The sequence below is a fragment of the Pimephales promelas genome, chromosome 14, assembly GCF_988280905.1.
Source record: "Pimephales promelas chromosome 14, fPimPro1.hap1.1, whole genome shotgun sequence".
In the NCBI taxonomy this organism is placed as follows: Eukaryota; Metazoa; Chordata; class Actinopteri; order Cypriniformes; family Leuciscidae; genus Pimephales; species Pimephales promelas.
In genome coordinates this window covers 32,022,439-32,040,804 of record NC_142782.1, presented here as the reverse complement: position 1 = coordinate 32,040,804, position 18,366 = coordinate 32,022,439, and the positions used below count along the sequence as shown (strand labels likewise).

Below are 18,366 nucleotides of genomic sequence, written 5' to 3'. Positions count from 1 at the left end.
AGATAGATAGATAGATAGATAGATAGATAGATAGATAGATAGAATTTGCATACTCCAATACTTAATACCAAGGTACTGTATGGTTGTAAAAAAATAAAATATTCCAAAACTTGTCCAAAAGTAGGCTACCATATTTGATTTATTTACTTGGACATGGTAGCCTGCCTGCATATTTATATTATATTACCAAAGTATTCTGTACATATAGGCCTACCATATAGTGGTACCATGGTAAATATCGTGATGGATTTCAGTAGGCTACTCTATTTCCATCTAAGGCCATCACTAATGTAGGCTACCATGATAGTTCGGTGTTTTGAAACAAGTAAAAACTACGATACTGCCATTTTTGTTTCAAAACGTGGCATAACCATGGTACATGTACACATGATTGTGGTAGCTACGTTTTCTTATATCTAGTAGGCTACTAGCTCTCTATGCATTCATAATTACCCTCCCACTCTCTCTCGCACTCGCACACACTGACACAGAGAGAGAGAGAGAGAGAGAGAGAGAGAGAGAGAGAGAGAGAGAGAGAGAGAGACTCACGATCCTTGGCTTCAGCTTCAGCCATTAGAGCTTCAGGATCGTGACACGAGAGAGATCATCTAGCACACGCGAATCATCATTTCATCACAGATATGGGTTTCCATCGGTCTGTCGGGTGGACGACGAGATCGGCTGATTTCTGCACGGATAACTTCCATCTGTGTCCAGCATCTTTCTGAAGTGTTTCAGGTAAACGCTACAAGTGAACGCTACTGTTACGATCACGGTCGCGCGCTTTGATGGTCTGTTGGATTCTGTTGTTGAGTAATAGCCTAAAACCGACGCGTGATATGGCGCGTTTCACCTGGAAAAAGGTGGATCTCACGAAAACATGTTCGGGTCACATTTCACCCCAACATCAAAAATGAAAAATATTTTTCTTTCTTTAATATTTATGAGTTGTAACATGACAATTAAGCACTTTTTACATATCCTTAAGATGTTTTGCCTTTGATTCTGAAGGCTGATTCTCATTGGATTGCAATGCAGTCATGATAACTATTGTTTTAGCTTTACTAATTAAACATAAATTAAATAATTTATGCATATTTTAGGCCTACCTTTTAAATGATTTATGTCTATAATATAAACATGTGGTAATTTAAATGGTAAAGTAGGCATGCCTAAATTATTTATTATTGTATATTTTTTGTAGGCTATATTTTCATATTGATAGGGGTGCTTGCTTTATCATCATGTATATCATGCCACAAATGAATGAAAATAAATAATGTAATGTTCTCTATTTATTTATTTTAAAAGTGTGTATTTTAAGTGTGGGAAATACGTCGTTTTGATTTTGAGATGTTCTTGTCAGTTGGTCGGTATCGGCTAAGTTGGCGTGGGCAGCAGATTTTCCCCTGCATGCTGTCAACGTGTCTGAACTATATGGAAGGAACTATCGTAGAGATCTATCGTAATTTGAGTTTTGATGTGATGTACAAAATCTTATAGGTCTACTTGTTCATTACATTTCAATTTCCTACATTTCTCTATGCAAATTAAACATTTAGCTGAACTTGGTTGAGATGAAACAATATCTGTTGAAAAACCCTGATATTTGGAGCTGGAGATGCCAAGATGACCTTGTGTTTGCTGATTAGTAAGTATTTAAAGGGATAGTTCACCCAAAAATGAAGAGTTAAAGTGTTAAAGTTGCGTAGCTGTCAATGGAGGAAAAGAAAGCTCTCAGATTTCATCAGAAAGAAAGATCATCATTTGTGTTCCAAAGATGAACAGAACGGAACGACATGAGCGTAAATAATGACAGATTTACGTTTTTTGGTGAAACTCTTTAAAATCTTAAAACTAAAAAAATATTTTGTTACTTCAAATAAAACGGGAATAATATATAAATATTACATTGAAAGAACAACTTAAATGAAAATGAGAAATGTTGCAGTAACACTGTCAAGAACAAGTAGTGACATTTCATGGATCAACACTTGTGGGATTTGAACCCACAGCCTTTCAGTTAACAGCCCAGCATAAAGTTGGCATGAGACAGAATTTGCGATAAACTTTTCTTCCCAAAGTATATCCGAGTGAAACGGCTTTTCGAACAAGAAAAAATATAGGACGGTACTTGATTTTGTCCATGAGGAATTGATTGGATGGTTGTGGTTTGCCATTGGTGGATGTTATGTTAGTGACAGGTTGCCCATAAACACGTCATCAGAGAAGAGAAGAAATGTCCCTGTGAGTGGGAGGGAAAGATCAAAAGGACACGTGATTTTAAAAAAATATAATGATGTGCACAGTAATCACTACAATATTCCAACCCGATCTCAAGGGAATTCGTGCGAATTTTACGAGGTGGCTAATTCCAACGCATTCTCACCCCAAGGCGTCACCTTTGACCATGCTTCAATATTTGACGTTTTAGGCGCCCGATCCTACGGCGTCATCTAACTGACGCTTTCCTTTAGCGTCAGTTAGATTCTAACTGACGCTAAAGGAAAGCGTCAGTTAGAGGACGCGGTTAGGTTTAGGTGTGGGGTGGGGGTAGGGTACACGCGATCCTAGGGCGTCATCTAACTGACGCTAAATGGCGCCTAAAGCGTCAGATATTGAAGCATGTCCAAATGCTTCCCAAGGCGTCAGTTAAGTGACGCCTTGGGGGTGAGAATGGCTGCTAATTCGTAACAATTGGTACAACCTCACTTGTAGGCTACAAATAAGTACGATTTTTGCATATTTTACATATTTTACAAATTGGCCAATTCGTATGAATTCGTACGAATGACCTACCCTAACCCCGCCCCTAAACCTAACCATCACGTGGGTTTAGACAATTCGTACGAATTCCTACGAGTGAGGTTGTATGAATTAGTACGAATTTGCCACTTTTTAATCACTCGTACGAATTCGTACGAATTGGTCGGGAGATAGCGTTGAATATTTTTTTATTATTTAACACAGTAATCACTACAATATTCCAACCCGATCTCACGGGAATTCGTACGAATTTTACGAGGTGGCTAATTCGTAGCAATTGGTACGACCTCACTCGTACAAATTAGTATGATTTTTGTTAAATCGTACATATTTTACGATATGAATTCGTACGAATGACCTACCCCTGACCCCGCCCCCAATTCGTACGAATTCGTACGAGTGAGGTTGTATGAATTAGTACGAATTCGCCACTTTTTAATCACTTGTACGAATTCGTACGAATTGGTCGTGAGATAGCGTTGAATATTTTTTTTATTATTTAACTTTGACCGAGCTGCATCCCAAAATGGCTTTGCTGAATGATGACTCATTTATGGTCACGGGAACTATGGAAATAAAATGTCTTTCTATGTTTAATGTCTTAGGGAGAGTTTCAGAGCTTTGCATTGGAAGAACTGTCCAATTAAAACATCAACGATGGATCTTAAAGTGGAACCAATGGACATTGATTACGACCAGCCGCCTCCCCTGCAAGTGTTCGCTCACACCTCGACTCTGCACGGCATCTCTCACATCTTCTCTTATGAGAAGATCACGGCCAAATGCTGCCTCTGGGTGGTGTTTTTCCTCAGCTCTTTGACCTTTCTCATGTACGTCTGCGTCGACCGGATTCAGTTCTACCTGGAATACCCTCACGTCACCAAGCTTGACGAGATCACGACGCCCGTCATGGTCTTCCCCGCAGTGACGATTTGCAATCTCAACTCCATCCGCTTCAGCAGGATCTCACGCAATGACCTGTACCACGCGGGAGAGTTGCTGGCGCTGCTGAACTCAAGGTTGGTGAACACGTGCGTATCAATCAAGCGGCCGTGGTTAAGTTTTAAAATTGAGCATGAGTCACTCGCGCAGTAGATTATGCTCTCGTATTCCCCGCATGAACGCACACAAGCACACTGGAGTGTAAATGATTAGCATGTTTTTATTGAGCTTGAGGAGCGGAAATGAAAATGCAGAGCTCTGGGGGAGTCCCTGTTACTCAAGTTATATATTTCCTACATCTCCATCTTGTTGTATGGAGCCCATGAGTGCTTTTCTGGCAAGTTGAAAGATGCAGTCTGATTATTTTTCCATTTTAATTTAGGAAAGTGACCCGTAGATTGTGATACGGCCGATGTGGCAGGTCTTTTTTGGATTGTGGAGCTGCAACTTCATTATTCAAAAAATGAAATCTTTGGCTGTAGGGACAGGATCTGCTTCCATCTGGCATCAGGAAGTCGTGATTTAGTTACTGCAGTGTTGTAACACCCAGCAGCTGTGATGTGATGTGGGTTTGAATTGGACTTCAGGCATGCCTGCCTCTGCATTCCAAGTGCTCACACACACTCTCTCTTTCTCAGTTTTATTCTCTATTCGTGTCGGTGTGGCACTTTTCGACATGTTTGCAGGGAATTAACCTTGACTATTTATCATCCTGAAAGGAACATGCACAGCTGTGCTGCATCAAGGGCACAAAATAAATATTAACATTGTGCCATTATTTGCGCTCAGTTATTATGAGTGTAGTCAAATTGAGATTTCATTCTGAGTTATTCATGTTGTCACTGTTGCTATTAGTAGGGTGGGTCATTTTTTTCAGAAACACTTTTTGTTATACTGGTTGAAACTCTTTTCACATCCTGAGAGCAGTAAATAATAGAAGTAGTCTAAATATCAAAAAATATCAATTTGTCCAATCATTTTATTCGGTCCGCCGAATACAATGATATGAATGTGACGTCATACCTGCCTGTAAAAGGGGCACTTGGCAACTATTTCAACTTAAAGGAGTAGTTCACTTTAAAAAAAAAAAAACTTTTGCTGATAATTTACTCACCCCCATGTCATCCAAGATGTCCACGTCTTTCTTTTTTCAGTCGAAAAAAAAATTAAGGTTTTTGATGAAAACATTCCAGGATTTTCTCCATATAATGGACTTCATTGGGAACCAAACGGTTCAAGGTCAAAATTTAAGTTTCACTGCAGCTTCAAAAGGCTTTAAACGATTCCAGACGATGAATAAGGGTCTTATCTAGGACCCTTCGAATCATGATTTGAAAAAAGATTCGTTTATGTTGATGAACGAGTTTGAACGGGAGAGTCGCGAACGCTCATCACGGAACAGATATAAAACGTAAACTTTTTTTTTTTTTTTTTAAATGACCGACCGTTTCGCTAGATAAGACACTTATTCATCATCTTGTGAACAAAGCAGTTTTGTTTCAGTGAATTATTTCAGTTATTTGGGGAACTTGAAATGGTCCTTCAAGGCATTGCTGCTATAAAACTTATTATTATTTTTAAGAGTGAATTCTTGCTATTTTTGTGTCTCCGTAGACATGAGATTCGGGACGCTCACCTGGTTGAAGAAAGCGTGATGGAGGTTCTCAAGAGCAAAGCGGACTTTCGCCTATTCAAGCCACGACACTTCAACATGTGGGAGTTTTATAATAGAACAGGACACGACATTAAAGACATGCTGCTGTCCTGCCAGTTCCGAGGCTCGCCGTGCCGACCCGAAGACTTTAGCGTGGTGAGAAACTCTAGGGATGCACAGTGATAGATTTCTTTGAGCTCTTTTCACTTCAAGCCCCAATACTGCAGCCCTGGTGTATTTATTTGATGCGAATCTCTCTGGTGTACTGAGAGAGCCGGAGGCTGAGGCTTTTTCTAGGTTTCATCCAAATGCTGGGGTGTGATATTTGACAGTCCAATCATTTACGCTGCTGGAATGAAGTTTGTAGTTCTCGAGATTTCCCAGGGTTCACATTGTGCTGTTGAGTTGTTTTATGGCTTTCATTTCACGACACTAACAAAAAGTACTGAAAAAAAACATTTTCTTTTATGTATCCGGCAACATGGCAAAACCAGGGCTCAATGAGATGGCCTGAGGCTAGTGTGAGAGAGGTTTGGGCCAGAGAGCTGTCAATTCAGTTGAGTTTGCATGCATTTAGAGCGGCTGTTGTGTGAACGGGAGAGTCTACACACAGGACGTGCATTCAAAACATTACAGCAGGTTAATTTATACACTACGGTTTACTAGTTTGGGGTCTTATGCAACTGCAGCTCTTATGTTATATAGTTTTGATCAAAAATACAGTAAAAACAGTATTATTCCAATTTAAAATAACTGTTTTCTATTTGAATACATTTTAAAATGGATTTTATTCCTGTGTGTGATGCAAAGCTGAATTTTAAGCATCATTACTCCAGTCTTCAGTGTCACATGATCCTTCAAATGCTGATTTGCTCCTCAAGAACACATGATCCTTTCTTTAAAATCAGACAAGCACTGCAAAATTATTGTAGGCTTATCGTAGTGAATTGATGTCAGGCAAGAACACTTTGAAAATCTTTTCACTCATAAATTGCTTATACATTTCATGAATAACTACGCATAAGTAAGTAACACATTAAATTAAACTTGACATTTTGAAGTAGAAAGTATGTAAAACACTCCAATCCTGATTTCTTTAAAGTGTACTTACCATGGAAATACCATGATGCATGCATGTGGTAATCATTCAGTACCATACAGTTATCGAAATTATTCAACCCCCATTGTAAATAAGGTTTATTGGCAAAATGTACCGACTTTCAGCTGTTTGCAATGAACAAATAAAGAAAAGTAAACTTTGAAATAGCTTAGAAATAGTTTCCCCAAATTCAACTGTATGCAACTGTATGACTTCTGCAGTCTCAAAAATATTCAGCCCCTTCATGGCAAGCATCTTTAGTACTTAGTAGAAAACCCTTTTGCTGTTATGACCTGCTGCAAACAAGATGTACAACCAGGCACCAGCTTCTGGCAGCGTTTCTGAAGAATCTTAGCCCATTCCTCATGAGCAATGGCCTTTAGTTCAGTAATGTTCTTGGGTTTGTGTGTTGCGACTGCCTTTCTTCAAATCCCACCAGATATTTTCTCTGGGGGTTAAGCCAGGTGACTGCGATGGCAAGTTCACAGTCTTCAAGGACTTTTTCTGAAACCAAGCCTTGGTGCAATTTGAAGTATAGAAGGTCCAATGACACCCAAACTTCAGCTTTAGGAACATTTAGTGCCTTTGCTATCTTTTTGTGTTCTTTGTTTGTGAATGGCGATGCTATTTTCTCTGAACTTTTTGGACTATTCTTTAACATGAGGTCAAACTTGACACTCAACAAACCTAGCCAGTTCAGATATTTCATGTGTTCTTGCTCAAGCACACCTGATGCAACTAATCAAGCCCTTGGTTTGTTGCATCAGGTGTGCTGTTTTGCAGATTTGTGCTGTAGTGAGGGATTCTATTCAGGGGGTTGAACATTTTCGAGACTGCAGTCATTCATTAGTTTTGTTGAGCTATTTCAATTTCTTTTGTTTGATTTGTTCATTTGCAAACAACTGAAAGTCTGAAAATGGCGCCAATAAACCTGATTTGCAATGGGGGTTGAATATTATCGATTACAACCGTGTATCCGTGTACCGTGGTTGTACCGTCCGAAACCACAGCTATAGTATTGTTTTTGCGGTGACTCAGACCTAGAATTGTAACTGTAAACGATGAGAGCAGATGTGAGCAGCAGCTCATTACTGAAAATGAGCATTGGAGCAAGAGTTCACTATGACACTGTGTTGCTGAAAAGGTTACTTTGATGATGTAACCATGTTTCTCTCCAAGTTTCCATGGCGACATGTGGAACTGACTCCCCCATCCCCGTCGGAAGCATCTGAAATCTTTTGTGCGGCGTGTTGGTGATAATGCCCTACTTACCCAAATGCCAACATGAGCGTATTGTACAGGGATTTCTACATCTCTAAATATAAATGCTTGTATAACAGTATTAGTAGTTCCCTGATGTGCAAAAAGTCTCCCCGAAAAACCTCTGCATGTTTCTTATCCCCCGATGATTTTATCTTCACCTTCATTGCCAGGCTTTTGAAGAAAAGCAATCCCATTTGCTTCAGGCGGGTTTTTAAACTCCCACAGTGGGGAAAACTCCAGCCGGCTTTAAAATAGGTCAGTGTTAAATATTAGATTTGGTGTGATGTGTGAGAGAGCGTCTGGGACATTCTATTCTTTATCTGTGTCTTCTTCCCTGACTCAGTGCTTTGGGAAAAAATAGCCCAGTGAAGTGCACCAGACTTTTTGTAGGCTAATTGTTAATGGAGTTCGAGGGATGGCTCTCCTTGGTCTATTTTCACGACCAGCGTGCTCCTATTTTGTGCTTTGGATTTTTTTTTTTTTTTTTCCAGCCCTGTGTGGCTACAATTAAATGCTTGGTGGGTTTTGTTCTGGGAGGGGAATTGCTTGCTTCATTGGCCTTGATGACTGAAGTCATTGGGCTCGAATGCTGTTTATACACTCTCCAAACTGCTTTATTTGGCACTTTCCACAGATAGGATGTGCTTGGTGATGCATTACTGTTTTCTGTCGTGAGACCTATTAAAAAGTTCTCCCACAAGTAGCTAGTTTTAAAACAGTGGATCTCAACCTTTTTGACTTGAAGGCGCCCTATTGTCAACAATAATATTTGAAGGCCTAATAAGAAAAATCTCTTTTTTTTTTTTTTTTTTTTGGTTTTAAAACACAACAGACTTTTTTGGCCTTTAATTGTAGTAAAAAGCTATTTTTAGTTATTATTTTTTTGAATAATTTTAAAACAATATTTTTAAACAATTTCACTTCCCTCCATTTCAATAACTGTAAAAGTATTTAAAATTCTAACCCAACAATTTACATCATTTGGACTCTTTCTTCCACATGGCGGGAAATCAAGTCAATAATCATGTTCCATCATTTTGTTAACCGAATTTGTCAAGCTCAATCGATCAACCCTGTAAAATCAATTTAATCGATTCTGAATTTGCATAACGTTTATACATAAACGTTAAATGAGTTTATTTGAATAAATAATACTTTTATTCAGCAAGGATCATTAAAATAATCAAAAGTGACAGTAAAGACCTTAATAATGTTACCAAACTCTCTATTCAGCCAAGAAAAAATGAAGCAGCACAACTGTTTACAACATTGATAATAAGAAATGTTTTTTGAGGAGCAAATCAGCATATTAAAATGATTTCTGAAGGATCATGTGACACTGAAGACTGCTGATTACACAAGAATAAATTACATTAATATATATATTAACATAGAAAACAGTTATTTTAAATTGTAATATTATGTCAAACTATTGTTGTTTTTACCGTTTTTTATTATGAGATAAATGCAACCTTATTGAGCATAAAAGAAACCATATATAAGACTTAGTTTCAGATCTTCAGTTGCTGGTGAATAAATTATTGTGCAATAAATTAAATAATCACACATGATAATGAGACAGTGATTAAAGTGCCTTTGCATGCCGTCTGTGCTCCCACCCCACGTAAACGATGTTTACAGCTAATCATGACGGCTAATTGGACTCCAAAGTGTTGCCGAAGGAGAGACCGGAAGATGGGTGTGGGGGGGGGGGGGGGGTTGCATAAAGAATGAAGACCATTGATAGTCTTTCAGTATTTGAACTGACTAATCTAGGCATCTTTAACTCAGTTAGCCTCTCAGATGTACTTTAATTTGTTGATGATGACAAAAAAAATAAGGCAAAGACAATGTTTGTTCCTTTTTTAACATGCTATTCTTATGCAGTAATTTCAAAACTTATGCATTTTTTTTCAGATGTGAGTGCTGCTTGCTTGCACTGCATTGTTATTGAGTTGCTAAGATGTTCTGAGTGTTGCTATGCAAAAATTGGGGTGTTCCGGTGGTTGCTAGGCTGTTGCTTATTTGTGAGACTTGGCTAGAAGTTGCGCCCTATTACTTTTCTAAGCAACCAGACTTACCAGTATTTTTGCCTAAGGATGAAAACCAGTTTTTTTTTTCATACTTTATAATTAGGTCCCATTATTTAACAACGGTTAATGCATTAAATACAGTCCTGTCATGAAACTCTTGCTGGCACAGACTGATAGGTCAAACTCAATCTGCTTGCAATCACATGATTCTCTATACAGTCCCTCCAGAAAAACGCGATTATGCGATCGCTGAATTCAATGCAAAATCAGCCAAAGTCCGCATATTTATGCGGGGGCCGCATTTTTTCAAATACGCCGCACTTTCGCCGCATTAATTGCCGATTTCCGTGCAAAATATGCGGTGTTTGCATAATTTCATAATCCTCGCATTTTCGTTGCAAAAAAAGTCATATGTATCTTATCAGAAAGTTGAAAAATGTTGCGTTTGCTTCACACAAGAGCAGCCATTTCCCCCCGTTTCCATGGGAACGTTATGAAGTGACGCAATTACGACGACAGACAGACTCACGGAGGCGATTGACATCTCACAAATCTAACTCGTATAACTGTCTGTCACACGTTCTACCGTCACATCGTTACTTAATAAACATCATAAGATAAAAGAAGTAGCATCAAACAGAAATTACCCGCACACATGGGTTGTTCGAGGCGCACATATAACACTGCAGAGAGTTCAACAGGGAGCGCGCAGCTCTTAAAGGGGCCACACCTTATAAGGCACAGCTGATTGGTTACTGCTGTGTCAGTTACCAATGAGCTCGCTGCTCAACCTTCAAATAATGTACTAGGTCAGCATTTTCTCTGGAAAGAGAAACCCTCCACCTTCCCCAGCTCCACCTGTATAGATCAGCTACGGGTAATAATTAGTGTATCCCTACATTGCACATATAACAGCATGTCCTACTTGCTCACAGAAGCCGCAGCAGCAGACTAGAACAGATCTAATCCGACAAGACCAAACATTGTCATATGACTCATATATGAACAATATTTCCTGTTTCAAAGCAGTTTTACAGAAAAATTGTTATCTGTTTTTGAAAAAAAGTCACTTATTGATCATTGAGGGTCGGTGGACGTCACACAGGGATGTTTTTGTGTCAGGATTTGCAGTATTGATGCGGACTGTTTGTGTGAGGCACACTGGGACACTAATAGATGCTGATGTGGACAGCAGGGTGGTTTGATCTGGTCTGACAGGATAAAATCTCTCAGGATCTCTCCTTATGTTTTCAACAGAATCAGATGCAGTTGTGCTCAATGGGAAATGTCTTGAAAACACTTTAAATGTTTAATTAACGCATCAAAGAGAGCACAGCAAGAGGACAGAGCTTAGTGTGTGTGTGTTTCTGTGTTTTTTTACACTTGGGTCTTTGTTTCCATAGGAACAGGCTCCGTTTAATAACTCTCAGCAGGTCTACAGTGAACTTTTCTCTTTTTTTATGCCACATTGTTTATGTCTCAAGTCAGTTTGGGAGAATAGAGATTTTTACTACTAAAGAATTGCTACAGCTCTTGAAATACCATTTTATTGGGTTCAGATCATTTCAGTCTGGCTGCACGTCTCTTCTGACTGACTGAACGAAAATAATCAAATGCAACCATCTGTTCCACGTTAAGAACGAAGCTTTAAATGATAAATATTATGCAAATATGAATGAATTTCAGTGGTTCATAAAATTAGAAGGAAAAAAGATGCATTAAATTGCACAATTTTTAATATTTAAAAAGGTGCCGTTCTTTTGAACTTTCTATTCGTCAAAGAATCCTTACAAAAAATATGAAGCAGCAAAATTATTGCCAATAAAATTGCTTCTTTTGTGTGTGCTTTCAGGTGTTCACGCGTTACGGGAAGTGTTACAGCTTTAACTCTGGTGACACCGGCCCACCGCAGATCAGCGTGAAGGGAGGGATGGGAAACGGCCTGGAGATCATGTTGGACATTCAGCAGGATGAATATTTACCTGTGTGGGGAGAGACAAGTGAGACCACGTGATTAAAACACCGGGTACGCGCTCTCCTCTCATCCTCGCTCTCACTCTCGCTCATTTTCTCTCACAGATGAGTCGTCATTTGAGGCGGGAATCAAAGTTCAGATTCACAGTCAGGACGAGCCTCCGTTTATAGATCAGCTGGGCTTCGGAGTTGCTCCAGGATTCCAGACGTTCGTTTCCTGCCAAGAGCAGCGAGTAGGTGTGGTGTTAATACGCGCTTTAAATGGATCTCTTGACTCATTTGACTCATGCTTTTTACGTTTCAGCTGATGTACCTTCCTGCTCCGTGGGGGAGCTGCAAGTCGTCCCCGCCAAGCTCGGATTATTTCAAAGCGTACAGCATCAGCGCCTGTCGAACAGACTGTGAGACGCGCTACCTGGTGGAAAACTGCAACTGCCGTATGGTGCATATGCCCGGTGAGTCACTGCACCAATTACAGCGGCTCTTGACATTCATTTGGCATGGGCGGTACAAAATCAGAAGTATTTTACTCTAATGCTGCAGTTACTATAATGACAGTTCAAAAGAGTCCATCGGGGTGATGAAATGGTGAACAGGATCATTTATTGTCTGTGTTGTGAAATGAGACGTTGCAATTGCTTTATCCACTGTCCATCAGTGTTGTCAAATGGATTGGATGGCAAGATGTGCATTAATTCTACAAATGTGCATAAAAAACGAATGTGCTCAAATGAGGTAGATTTTTTTTTTTTATCCAATGAGAAGACTATGATGGAAACACATTATCGAATAAATAACTCGATGCGTTATGCATGCGAAATACATGTTAAAATGAATAATAATAAATTTATAACAAATAATAAATTATACAATAAATTGAATAATTCCAAACATCAACAAACACTAAAATAATACATAAATAAATATGTTTTCAGTAAGTAATGAGCTTTTGATAATACCAAAGTTTATTTTAAGTCTGTTGTGTTTGTAATGGGACTGACACCATAGATCCTCATCTTCACATAACAATTTAGTCTTTAATGATTGTGCATATACTTGATTATAGTCACTATAATTGTTTAACAGTCACAATTATAACATTATAGCTGGTATTTTATTGGTACTTTTAGGATCTCCCTCTTAAAAAGCGAGTTCACAACTCAAGCCAGTGAAACCAAATAAAACCTGCTCCTGTTCGACCGCCACAGGCAAAGAAATGCAATTTAGGTGATTACAAAAGGCGAAATTGTCATGTATTAGTGTGGGATTTTAACCCGAAGGACTCTGGCCATTGAATATTCATTATGATGCACATGAACATTGCAAGAGGATTTAATAACTGTGAGTGCTTGAGGTTTTTAATATTAAAAAGGAATTAAGCAGGGTTGCGTGTTAATTAAGTTAAAGTTTTGACCATGTCGTTTTACTTAATGTTAGTTACAGTGAAGTAAAATTTCAAAATGTATTTGATTTTTCATGTGCATTTACAATTACCACCCAGTGTTATTTTAGTATTATTTGAAGAGTTCAGATGCAAAAGCCTCTAAATGCCATTGGAAATGTTCTTCTTTAATGATTTTTATCAAGCTTGTATATTTAAGTTCAGTAATTTCACTTAAATGGCAATGATAATTACCTATTAATTGTTATTTAAGTGAAATTACTGAACTTAAATATACAAGTTTGATAAAAAAAAATCATCATTAAAGAAGAAAATTTCAAATGGCATTTATAGGCTTTTGCATCTGAACTCTTCATTTATAGTAATAAAGGATTTGTTCATATTTTGAGTTAGCTCTTATTTTAATATTTTCAAATTGAGCAATTTTGCAATTTTCTTTTGTCACTTTTTTGACAAAAGGTGGAAATCACAAGAGCTCTGAACACCTGAGTTCACACAGAAATAATAGTAATAAATCACCATTTAATCTTCCTCATGTCCTTCCAAACCCATATGACACAAAACACAATAAATTCAAGTCTTCTGAAGCTTCACAACGTCTTTGCGTTGGGAAACATCAATTCGGTGTAAACATTTCATTCCTGTCTAGAAGACGTACAGGTTTGGACAACATGAGGGAGAAAATGATTGTGGGAAACAATCCCAATAATGACACTTAGACATGTGCTGCCCCCGCAGGTGATGCGCCTTACTGCACCCCTGTGCTATATAAAGAATGTGCACATCCAGCACTTGGTGAGTAACTTTTATCATAACGCAGTGTCACTTCATTAAATTGTCCCTATTAAGCTTTTTTTTTCCATGTAGTGTGAATTATAGCTGTAAAAGTTCTGCAAAGTTTTAAAGATCAAACTTTATCACTATAATTAAAATTTCAGACACTGAGAAATGAGCTGATGTTGAAATGTGTGTTATTAGAAAATAATATAGATATTTTTCCCTTAAATGCATGTAAACCTTAACCTACTGTAGGAATCCTCCAAAACAAAATGAGCAGCCTTTAAAAATCTTGTTTGCAATGCAATTATTTATCTACAAGATTTCCTTGTGGAGACGGACAGCGACTACTGCTCGTGCGAGACTCCGTGCAACATCACACGCTACAGTAAAGAGCTGTCCTTCGTCAAGATCCCCAGCAAAGCGTCCGTCAAATACCTCGCAAAGAAGTACAGCAAATCTGAGAAGTACATAACGTGAGTGTTCAGTTAACTTGTCGTGTCTGTTCTCCATCACAGCGACGGGTTTTTGAACATTTCTTAATTGATGAACTGTGTGTGTCGTCAGTGAGAATGTCCTGGTGCTGGACGTGTTCTTTGAGGCTCTGAACTATGAAACCATCGAGCAGAGGAAAGCCTATGAGGTGGCTGGTCTGTTGGGTAAGTCACAGGATACTTAGTTATTATTAATAGCGTATGCTAACTAGTCTTGCATCATTTATACAAATGATACTTTATTTCAAGTCTTGCGACTTTTTGATGAGAGATATTACTTTTATAAGTGATCAGATTTACATATTTTACCTTTAAACTGGTCTTCAGATTACGATTTTTTTTATGTTTTTGGATGAAGTCTCACCAAGTATATAGTAAAAATTGTCATATGAACTGATTTCTATCACTTCTGCTCATTCTCTGTGTGTTTTTGTGTTGGTAGGTGATATCGGAGGACAGATGGGGCTTTTCATTGGAGCCAGTATTCTTACGATTCTGGAGCTTTTTGACTATCTTTATGAGGTAAGGTTTATGAACAAGTATAAATGCTGTCCGGTCATAAAGATTTCTGCTGGGTTTTGGTTTTATTTGACTAATGACATTTTTACAGTTTATTCTGTTTAAATCTGCTAATGCTCATCATGTTAATAAAGTTATTTACTAAAAATCTCTTGGAATGGCAACATGGTTGTTCAAAACTACACAACACAACTGTTCAAAAGCTTGGGGTCATTAAGAGTTTTTTTTAAACAAATTAATATTTTTATTCAGTTTATTATCAAAAGTGACTGTAAAGACATTTATAATGTAAAGAAATACATAAAGCATATTTTGTGACCTTTTATAACTTCACATTTTTGTAGTTTACACTGAGACAATAATGCTATTGGTTTCAAAAACATGCACTTTGAAACCTGTTTTTAAAAGTTTTGGTTTTCAGGCCCTCAAAATACTTTTATTTTTTGTAAATGAACGTCCAAAACGGTGTTGTGTAAACATGCCTAATATTTAATCGCAGTCTTGGTCTGCTGTAAATCGCTGAGCCATTTTAAAGGAGTAGTTCACTTTTGAAAAAACTTTTGCTGATAATTTACTCACCCCCATGTCATCCAAGATGTCCATGTCTTTCTTTCTTCAGTCAAAAAGAAATTACGTTTTTTGACGAAAACATTCAAGGATTTTCTCCATATAATGGACTTCAGTGGGAACCAAACGGTTCAAGGTCCAAATGAGAGTTTCAGTGCAGCTTCAAAGTGCTTTAAACGACACCAGACGATGAATAAGGATCTTATCAAGCGAAACGATCGCTCATTTAATAAATAAATAACAAAGTTTAAGTTTTATAAGCTCAAATGCTCGCCTTGCTCTGTTCTGAAGCACGTTCATGACTCTCCTGTTCGAACTCGTTCATCAAAATGAACAAATCTTTTTCCGAGTCAATTTGTTCGTTTCGTTCATTAAATGAACCAAATGACTCGGAAAAAGATTCGTTCATTTTTTCATTGGAGAGTCATGAACGTGCATCACAGAACAGAGCAAGGCGACCATTTGAGCTTATAAAACTTAAACTTTGTTATTTATTTATTAAATGAGCGATCGTTTCGCTTGATAAGACCCTTATTCATTGTCTGGAATCGTTTAAAGCCCTTTGAACAGTTTGCAGTTTGTACTGAAAGTGTCTTTTGGACCTTGAGCCGTTTGGTTCCCAATGAAGTCCATTATATGGAGAAAAATCCTGGAATATTTTCATCAAAAACCTTAATTTCCTTTCGACTGAAGAAAGAAAGACATCGACATCTTGGATGACATGGGGGTGAGTAAATTATCAGCAAAATTTTTTTCAAAAGTGAACTACTCCTTTAAGTTTTGCTTACCCTTGAGGATTAAAGGTGAATTGCACTTATTAAGTCGTCAGAGATTCGAGAATTACTGTTGCGGCGAAAAAATATACTATAAAATACGTTTAAGGGTTTAACACCTTAACATCTTTTTTAACTTTTTGTCTGCCAAGGTAATGAAATACAGGTTGTGCCGCTGCTCCGACAAGAAACATCACAACAACAACAACACGGATCACGGCACTGTACTCAGCCTGGACGACGTCAAATGCCATGTCAGTAAATTCCGTTAACATTCCCGCAATATTCCAGCTGTTTGCCTGCCAGTCATATTGCGATTATGTTCCACATTTTAGCAGATGGCATCGCGACACCAGCACGGTTGTTTTCTACAGATTGTTCTGGCATCTTGTGGTTGTACTCTCTCTTTCTCTCTTATGCCTATGAATGAAAATTTTCTAGTATTTTTCCAAAACTGTTTTGTGGTTTTCTGAACAAGCCGATTTTGATTTTGTCTCTATACGACAGGAATGTCAAAAGTTAAATATGAATTAAACGGCTGGATCTTTGTGTGCCTGGCCTTTTGCAACAGAAATGCGTCTAGCTTGAGGGGATACGGTGTCATGTTTGATTAATTCTGTGTATCTTAATAGCTATGGCTGTAAATGCATTGTGACAGACAGGGTGTTGAAAGAGGCAATACACCAGTTTGAAGACCTGTAGTTGCTACTTGCTATGATATGAGCATGATATCATGGGCCCATGTCGGATCAGAGAGACTAACCCTAGATATTTCCAGGGGGTGCATGTGAGCTTGTTTGCAGTGTCACGTTTGTTAAGGGAGCTGGAGTGTGTGCGCATGTCTGTAAATGTGTCTGTTAACGTTGTGTGCCATTGCTCTGCGTGTGTGTGTTTGTGCAAGCTTGACTGCAAGTGCATGGATGAGTTTGTTTGTTTGTTAGGTTCACACAGAACGAGTTTTTGCTGTTAAATTTGAACGAAAAAGAGTGCAGGGTGTTTTTTAGAGACACTACAGACGCGAGCGCAACGGTTAAAGACGTCAGTCTAGCACGAGTTTGCATTAAAAAACAATGTAAAAGTAGCGCAGTGGAATGGAAAAACGTGTTCTGTGTGAACGGCTGTCTTTCCGCATGTTATATTACGTGTGATTCTTTCTAGAATGGATGACGAAAAGTTGGAGCAACAGGGTGTCAGGAATTTTTTAAAAGGAAATCAAGTATTTTTAAGTCTCTGACGCATTAGGTAGATGTGTCAAATGTGAGCAGATAGAATTCAGTGATTTGTTGTGCAATATGGTAGATTATGACTATTTTTTCACGTCGGGTTTACATTTGAGACACTATATTAATCTCATATACAGCAGACATCTGTGGTGTCTTTTCAGAAAAACCACATCATCAATTTTCAGTATTTCCTTGAAAAGGTGGAAAACGGTATTAATATGTAAATCAGACTTTTCCAGCTGATTCATTTCTGTATTATTTTGATGTTTATCATGTGGCTGTAATAAAATGTTTGTTTTTTTTATGAATAAACATGCATAAAATGATGCCCTGTTTATTGTGTGTATGTTTGGGGAGGTGTCAAAGTTACATTATGGGGACAAAGATGGCAATATCCTAAATAATTTTTCTTGTAGGGACATTTTTAGTCCCCACGAGTCGAGGACAGCAGCTTATAAATCATTCTAAGTGATGTTTTTTGAAAATGTAAAAATGCAGAACGTTTTCTGTGATGAGTAGGGTCAGTGGAAGGGTTGAGAATAGTTACAGTATAAAAGTCATGCCTATGGAAAGTCCCCATAAAACATGAAAACACAACAACAGTGTGTGTGCACGTTCAATAGAATGTGAAAAGTTGTGAAATAAGTTCTGAAAAAAAAGAAAATATAGAAAGTAGCCTATGTCAGTTTTAAAATGACTAAAACTAACACCGTGTCCACACTAGACGCGACGCGACTGTGAGACGCCACACATCAGAACAGTGTGAGCATTGGCATTGGAAATGGGTAAGGACATCATCAAATCAAGAAATAACATTATTAAAAATCAAAACCTTAACAAAATATAGCCTACTCATTGATTATTTTGTGATGAAGTAGCC

At 38.0% G+C, this 18,366-nt stretch overlaps 1 protein-coding gene across 1 annotated transcript; it reads left to right on the top strand.

Annotated features, from left to right (window-relative positions):
• The first annotated feature begins 518 nt into the window (after positions 1-518).
• Positions 519-17,813, top strand: asic1a (acid sensing ion channel subunit 1a). The gene is made up of 11 exons (XM_039675116.2): positions 519-738; positions 3,372-3,785; positions 5,323-5,518; positions 11,610-11,757; positions 11,837-11,964; positions 12,036-12,186; positions 13,872-13,928; positions 14,233-14,386; positions 14,478-14,569; positions 14,847-14,926; positions 16,416-17,813. The coding sequence occupies exons 2-11, from the start codon at positions 3,424-3,426 to the stop codon at positions 16,533-16,535; spliced, it is 1,488 nt and encodes a 495-aa protein (XP_039531050.2). The 5' UTR covers positions 519-738; positions 3,372-3,423; the 3' UTR covers positions 16,536-17,813.
• The last annotated feature ends 553 nt before the right edge of the window (positions 17,814-18,366 follow it).

Coding starts and splice junctions, on each gene's coding strand:
- asic1a (XM_039675116.2), top strand. CDS start 3,424: ATGGATCTTAAAGTGGAACCAATGGACATTGATTACGACCAGCCGCCT. Junction 11,965..12,035: donor TTTCCTGCCAAGAGCAGCGA/GTAGGTGTGGTG, acceptor TTTACGTTTCAG/CTGATGTACCTTCCTGCTCC. Junction 13,929..14,232: donor ATGTGCACATCCAGCACTTG/GTGAGTAACTTT, acceptor TTTATCTACAAG/ATTTCCTTGTGGAGACGGAC.